At 43.5% G+C, this 8,048-nt stretch overlaps 1 protein-coding gene across 1 annotated transcript; it reads left to right on the forward strand.

Annotated features, from left to right (window-relative positions):
• Positions 1–6,803: 6,803 nt before the first annotated feature.
• On the forward strand, positions 6,804–7,757 carry LOC123826659 (putative olfactory receptor 2W6). The gene has a single exon (XM_045850691.1). The coding sequence runs from the start codon at positions 6,804–6,806 to the stop codon at positions 7,755–7,757; it is 954 nt and encodes a 317-aa protein (XP_045706647.1).
• The last annotated feature ends 291 nt before the right edge of the window (positions 7,758–8,048 follow it).

An 8,048-nucleotide genomic window follows, 5' to 3' on the forward strand; every position in this document is an offset into this window, starting at 1 on the left:
GTTACATATGTTCAGACTGAGGTTTTGATTTCAGTTATTTTACTTTTCATTTCTAGAATGTGTGTTTTCTTCTTATTTATGTGTCAGTCTCTGGTGAAATTCTCTTGAGTGCATGAGAGTTTTGTCTGTATCTTTCTTCAACAAATTAATCATAGTTTTGTCCAAATGTTGGCCTACTAATTTCAAAATCTAGATTATCTAGGGATCTCTTGCTGTGCCCTATATTTTTTTTAAAAACTCTTGATTACTGATCATATATATGGTCTTGCCTCTTGTCACGTCTAGTAATTTTTCATTGTGTCCTTGACTTCGTATAAATAAACAACAGAGACACTATTTTCCATAACTCCTTGTATGAAGGTCAGGTAAAGGGCTTTTTTCTCTCCCCTTTGCTGTCCTCTATCCCCATGATCATGCCAACCACAACTAGCATTTCAATTCTTTCATTTTGCTAAACTCTAAATGTTCCATTCTCCTCTCTTTATACGTATTTTATTCTCTTAGTCATAATTCACCTCTTTTAGTTTTCTTTACAATAAACTAAACCCTGGCTGGTGTGGCTTGGTGGATTGAGTGCTGGCCTGCAAGCCAAAAGGTCCCTGGTTCGAATCCCAGTCAGGGCACATGCCTGGGTTGTGGGCCAGGTCCCCAGATGGGGGCCATGTGAGAGGCAACCAATTGATGTATCTCTTGCGCATTGATGTTTCTCTCCCTTTCTTTCTCCCTCCCTTCCCCTCTAAAAATAAATAAATAAAACTTTTCAAAAAATAAAATAAAATCCAATATAGAGTGTAACAAGTGCTAAAGCACAAAGGCAAATAGCAAATAAAGAGCCTCTAGAACGCAGATGAAAGAATAGCCAACTCTAAAAAAAGAGAAATAAGAGTGTTTTCCAGGAAGGTTATTTGAACTGAGCCTTCATTGTTATCTTTACTTGAATAAACATTTCCATCTGAGAGAACACATAAGTAAGGAGACATACAGTTGGCGAAAATCACAATAAACAAAGGTCTACGTTATATCAGGAGCAGTGCTAGATAGTTAATACTTCTTACCTTTTGTACTTTTGCAAAAACCCTCCTATGTAATTTCTTCCTCGTGATAGTAGATGCAGCTTTCCAGTGTGTAAGCATGCATGATTTTTTCTGAGCTAGAGTTCTAGCCATTCTCTCTCCATGGCTACTCACCTTCCCCTTTACTCCAAATTGTTTTCCAGAGAGGATTCCATTTTTCTCTGTTTAGGGAAACTGGTGAATAGTTTCATGCACTAGGAGTATGAAATAAATAGAAGCTCTTAGACAGAACTGGAAATGGAGGTTGGTTCCAAGCCAGCCATGAGAGTAAGGAAGACACACATTTCTTGAGGCTCACGGGACAGTCCAGGCTCGCAGGCTCAGTCCAGGGCTGGCCATGTGCAGGGAAGCAGCACTCACAACCACCTGCAGCACTTGCATTGTGTTATTTTATTTCACAGAAAAAGCTTTCCACAACTATAATATTTCCATCAGTTACACATGTGTATTCATGATGCATTATGGGTAGGTTAGGGTGTGAGTACAAGTCAGGTGGCAAAAAAAAACTTGAAGGATTGCTTCTGAAATGTCTTCATTGGCTAAGAAATCCACACCCTCCATTGAGTTAACTCCCCACGAGCACCTCATCCACTCATTTCTTAAGGGACTCCTGGTCTCAGGCGAGGAATTCTCTAGAGCATCAAATTCTCCAGGTATTTCCCCCAGTTTCCAAGAGAAAATATTATTAGGCTGAGAGGCTTTAATGACTTAGTATAAGGAGCCACTCTCAGGGGAAGGGATTATCTAATTGTGCCAAGAAGTTTGCTGGGATACAGAATTAATATTAACTAGTTTTGATTGATCATCTACATAGTTCCATATTTCTGTTGACAAAAAAGTCATTGCATGCCATTTATTTACAAATCAACGAAGATGATATTGTCATTTTTTCTATTTATCTTCTATTTCCATCAATATAATTGGTGGTGTTAAGATTACAGCATGTGAATAAACAAAAAAAAATTTTAAACAAAGATTATAGTACATAACTTTAATAATGTTTAAATTTCAAACATAGCATGTGACATAGTAATGGCCAGATATGTTTTGTTTCTACCTGACAAAAAGTATCTACAAACAGCCACTGAAGTTAGTCATCCATATGATAGTAATAATAATAATTACTAAAACTAAATAGTAGTTTAAGTGCACAAAACACATTTTTATGTGTTATCTCATGTGTATCAACTAAAATCTCTGGGTGTAGAGATGAAATGTGAAATTCATCTCTCTCAGAAGTCGTTGACAGGCAGACATAAAAAAAATTTGCTTTTGAGATGCACCTGTTTCTACCTCGTTCACCTGGGGCCGTAACGGATCATAAAGCAGTCTGAGGTGCACGGCACACTAGTGTTCTTTGTCTTTCCTGAAAACCCAAACCTGTTCATGTATTCTAATGACAGCTGAAATCATTTGTCAGTCAGATACATAGTAAATTTCCTGACATAATAATTTTACACCAAACTTGGCAAATTGAAACAAGATTATTTTAATATTTTGGGGCTTGTTCTTGTATTAATTTTAAATGCCAAAGTTAATATCTTTTTTTATCCACTGTCTTCTTGATATAGCTGTCTTAAATGGAAAATATTCAAGTTCAGCTTTACTATCATGGACCTTAGAATCACATAGAAAACTCATCTGAAGAAAACAGAATGGTGAAGGCCTGTGACCAGCCTTTGTCCACACTGTGTGCCCCAAGCAGGTGGCAGAGGACACGCGTCACAAGGGAGACCAGCAGACCCTTGCACATCTTTCATCGGTTCTGCGCTCTGCTCTGAATGGAGAGTGAGGTAGCCACTCTGGACCTGAAAGCTCTTTGCTGACTCCTGGGCTCAGTGAGGCCCAGTGCGGAGGGTCTGGTGTGCTCTCTCTGCCTCTCTCTCGGGTGAACCTGTTGTGTGTGTCTGTGTTGGGAAGAGTAGTATTTCCTCTGAGACCTCATGCTCTCCCAACCCTTGTTAGAAATAATTAGTTCAGGGAATTTTTGAAAAGAAAGTTTTACTCCACTGGGGGAGGCCAAAAAGGAAGTGTCCAATCCTATATCAACTCTGAAACCCATAAGAACTTCTTTCTTTTCACACTGGAACCCACGGGCCCCTGCTGTGTTCCCTTCCCTGTGTGCACATCAGAGGTGTCTCCCGGCCTCCTTACATGGGCGGGAGGGGGATGTGGGCGCTCAGGGCCCTCGGGTGGTGTAACTGCAGTTTGTTCATCGACATTCTCCCTTCATGCGTCTAGATTCAGCTGCTGGGTCCCATGGCCTCTTCGTTGTCTTTCTTTTCTCACAGATTTCCTGAACGTCATCTTTCTTTTCTCCTTGTTTTCACTCTGGCCATCCCACTTGGGCTCCCAAGGGAAGTCCCAAGAAGGAGAAAGAACAGTGGACATGGCATGTCTGAGGTTGCCGTCAAATTTGGTAAGTTAAGGATCCTAGGTAGGAAGAAATGGGACCACCTCTATCCAGTCATCTGGTTTTGGTTTTGTTTTTTTTCTAACCGCAGACTATCGCTGACTTGTGGGCATTTGGACATATTATGCACCTTCACATGGGCTTGGCCAAGTTGTAAAGATGATGGTTAAATATCACTCATTCAATGAGAAAGCTGGAGAGATTCTGAACTCACTTAATGGAGTTCTTACCAAAGACATGAATTTAGAACATAGTGGAATCTACTGAAAAGGCAAACTCGAAGAACAAAATACTGATTATGGTCCTGCATTGCCTGAGAGGGTATTGAATAATGGGCTCTCAGTATTAGTGCTGTTGAGTGTTCACAGTGGGGCTTTGAACTCCAGTGTGGAGGGTTCTGGGTTCCCCACGGCTCTGCATTTACCTCAAGTGCCATCGGCACAGATGAGCAGCTTGTCCGGCTGTGAAACACCAGCACTTCTCTTAGCCCTGGGGCGTGACAGGTTATCTCTCCAAACAGCCTGAGTCGTAAACCCCATCCTGGCTCCTTGTAAAAGATGTAGATGATAGTTGATCCTGGGGCATTCTGTGACTCAATTTTTTTTAAACCTTGTGAAATTGAAATCAGAAGTCATGGAGGAGATGCACATTCATCTTATTTCCCAAACAATAAAAATTTACTTAAATGTGGTAAGCGATCAATTGCATCATACAATTAAATAATTAAGTGCTTGACTTCTATGAGAAATCTGTCCTTTCCTGTGTTGAGAAGCCATCCTATTCAGTGTAAAGAAAGTGAGACATACAGATCATTTAAAAGACTGTTCTTGGCAAACCAAGGAGTTAGCCATTCGTTATTTAAAGTTCTGAAATATAAAGACGCAGTGCTTGCAAAGGGAAGGCTTGGAAAAGAAAAACAGCAGTTGGATTTTGATGTGATAAAATGAGGGGGAAAGTGAGCAGTGAACAGATAGTTTAGCCACCAGAAAAACTTTCAGTCAGAATAAAAAACTCATGAGAACAATCCTAGTTAAATAACGTCATGCTTTGTGGGTCCTTTGGTTGATTTCAAAAACAAGAAAAAAATAAAATATTGTGCTCTCTCTCCAGGAGCATGCCCACGCCTTTCCCTTCTTCCCACCCGCTCCCCCACCCCGCCCACCAGGGTGCATCTCCCAAACCCTAACGGCTCCCCAGGAGACTTGCAACCAGGGTGGCAGCTCGCCCCAGGCTGGCCCCCTGAACCTGTCCCCAAGGCCCCCTTTTGTCTGACTCTCCAGTGAGCTGACAGCAGCCAAGCCTGGGCTCTTGTGTTGCTCCTTCTGTGCTCAGCCCTTCCCTGTTCCACTGTCTCCAGCGACAAACGCATCCTCAGAGTTACACAAACTTGCATTGTGAAATCTTTCCTGCACAGTCAAGAGCCACACACTACAGCCCAGCCCAAGGCTGGCTGGCTCTGGGGCTGTTTCCTGTCCGGTAACACTTTCATAATGAAACTACTCACCTTCTCTCCTTCCTCCACCCTGTGAACAAAAGAGATCCTCCTATTACTCTATTCAATAATGTCTGATGACATTGCATTAATTTCTTGTCTTTTTTTAAAGATTTTATTTATTTTAGAGAGAGGGGAAGGGAGAAGGAAAAAAACATCAATTTTTGGTTACCTCTCGAGTGCCCCCCTACTGGAGACCTGGCCTGAAGCCCAGGCATGTGCCCTGACTGGGAATCAAACCTGTGACTCTTTGGTTTTCAGGCTGGCGCTCAATCCACTGGGCTGCACCAGCCAGTGCTTCTTTCATAATTTTAGATCAATTAAACATAGGGAAACTGACAAAGACTGGCCCAATCTCGGATTCTATTTCCCCTCCAGAGACATTCATTATCACCAATGTGCTGTGTACCCTCCCAGTTTGCTATATATATATGTGTGTTCTTTCCTAACCTTTTTGTGTATAGTTTTACATTTCCACTTTACAGGAGGTGGAGGGAAAGCCACCAGGCTGGCTGGGTTGTAACTGCTGGTCCCCAGTTATCTAATCACCAAGCTGCCTGTCCCCCCAGACAGTGTCACGTACGTCCATGACCACTGGGGAAGCTTGATGTGGCCTCTGCACTGAGGACTGTGATAATCTTATAATTTCCAACAAGTGTCCATTTCAAGGTGCAGAATGGTAGAATTGTTGTGGGGAACACACACCACAATGTGATTTGGTTCCAGCAAAGCAGTCGGAGAGCAGCGACACCTATTCTGCACCCCAGTCACCTTGGAGATGTGACATGTTTCCTTTCACTCAGAATCATGACTCTTATTACTTGCTAACTGCTTAGGAAAATATGCGACAATATCAGAATAAGACTTTGAGCTTGGTTAACTTACACTACACAGTACATTCCCCCAGGACATACAAACACTGCCTAGTAATTGAAAGTATAGAGTATTATAAAGATTTTAAAATCTTTCATTTCTATGGGTTCATAAGAGATACATAAATAAAATAATCATATCGTTTTCCTGAAAGTGGAGTTCTCTGTGAGAATAAATGTGAGTAAGAGGGAAGGAAAAGCTGTTTTTTAAAGGACTGAATATTAGCTCCATTGAGATTGAGTCCTGGCAATTGTTTTATTTCTGTCTTTCTCATCTTTATAGCAAAGCATTCTCAGCTTCAGATAAGTCGCCCGACCCCAGGGGTAAAATACACCATGTGGATAAAAAACATAATATCAGAGGTTTAGCGCAGGGCTGGGTGGGGGCGTGGTGGGGTTATGTTCTGTTAAAGAGAATGGATGGAATCGAGGTGCAGCTAAAGCAGTAAGGAGGTAATCTTCTTCCTAAGATTTGCTTGATCTCTCTTACCCTTGGGTTGGATATGACCCAGGGTTTCCCAGTGTTGACGAAACAGTCACTGATTAGAATGAGATTTTAGCCAACAGCAAGCCGGGTTCTCTGATGTAGAGACACAAGCCACCACTCCTATCCACAGGTTACATAGTACTACAAGATTTGTGCTTCTTCATTTAAAAAAGAAAAAAGTGGACAATTTGGAGTGAGTGTTGATTCCTTATAAAATAATCAGTTTTTTTACATCCTATCAATATGAAAAGAAGGATGCAAAAGGCTGGTCAATAATCACAGCCAAGAGCCTGAAAAACCCCCAAATACCGTATTTCTCAGCCCGCACAGTGACTTAATGAACACCTATTGAAATTCTGGGTGGGGCATCGGCATTTCCAAGGAAGTTCCCATGGTACCAGCCATCCGTTTTGAGGAAGTACACCTACACTTTTCACAGAGACCCCTCTCTCTCCTCACAGGCACTATGTGGCCACAGGTGACGGAAAGGAACAACGTAAGTTCTCCCGAAGGCTTCATCCTGGTGGGCTTCTCCGACCGTCCCCTCCTGGAGCTGGTCCTCTTCGTGGTTGTCCTCACTTTCTATCTGCTGACTCTCTTTGGCAACATAACCATCATCTTGCTTTCAGCTCTGGACTCCCGGCTGCACACACCTATGTATTTCTTTTTGGCCAACCTCTCGTTCCTAGACATGTGTTTCACCACAGGCTCTGTCCCTCAGATGCTCTACAACCTGTGGGGCCCCGATAAGACCATCAGCTACCTGGGCTGTGCCACCCAGCTCTACTTCGTCCTGGCCCTGGGGGGTGTGGAGTGTGTCCTCCTGGCGGTCATGGCCTATGACCGCTACGTTGCCATCTGCAGGCCCCTGCACTACACAGTCATCATGCACCCACGCCTCTGTGGGAAGCTAGCTTCCGTGGCCTGGTTGAGCGGCTTTGGCAATTCTCTCATAATGACACCCCAGACGTTGCTGTTGCCCCGCTGTGGGCACCGGCGGGTGGACCACTTTCTCTGTGAGATGCCAGCGCTCATTGGCATGGCCTGTGTCGACACCATGGCCCTGGAAGCACTGGCATTCGCTTTGGCGATCTTCATCATTCTGGCACCGCTCAGCCTCATCCTCACCTCGTATGGGTACATTGCGAGGGCTGTGCTTGCAATCAAGTCTGCTGCCGGGCGAAAGAAAGCCTTCAACACCTGCAGCTCCCACCTAACTGTTGTCTCCCTCTTCTATGGTACGATCATATACATGTACCTCCAGCCGGCAAACACTTATTCCCAGGACCAGGGCAAGTTCCTCACTCTTTTCTACACAATTGTCACTCCCAGCGTCAACCCCCTCATATACACACTGAGAAACAAAGACGTCAAAGAGGCCATGAAGAAGGTTCTAGGGAGGGAGGGTGCGGACACATAGTAAAAGGTGATCAAATTGGGGGATTTTAAAAAATGTTGATGTATTTATTTTCAGAGAGAGGGGAGGGGAGGGAGAAAGAGAGAGAAATGTGCGAGAGACACATCGGTTGCCTTCCCAGCCTGGAGACCTGGTCTGCAACCCAGGCATGTTCCCCGACCAGGAATCAAACCAGTTTTTAGGCTGATGCCCAACCCACTGAGCCACACCAGTCAGGATGGAGATTCTCTCTTGACCTACATCCTGTATATGTTGTTACACCTGGCAAGTAAAGGAATACTCTGATGTTATGGG

Source organism: Phyllostomus hastatus, unplaced genomic scaffold (assembly GCF_019186645.2).
Source record: "Phyllostomus hastatus isolate PE091 unplaced genomic scaffold, TTU_PhHast_1.1 phas_contig_840, whole genome shotgun sequence".
In the NCBI taxonomy this organism is placed as follows: domain Eukaryota; kingdom Metazoa; phylum Chordata; class Mammalia; order Chiroptera; family Phyllostomidae; genus Phyllostomus; species Phyllostomus hastatus.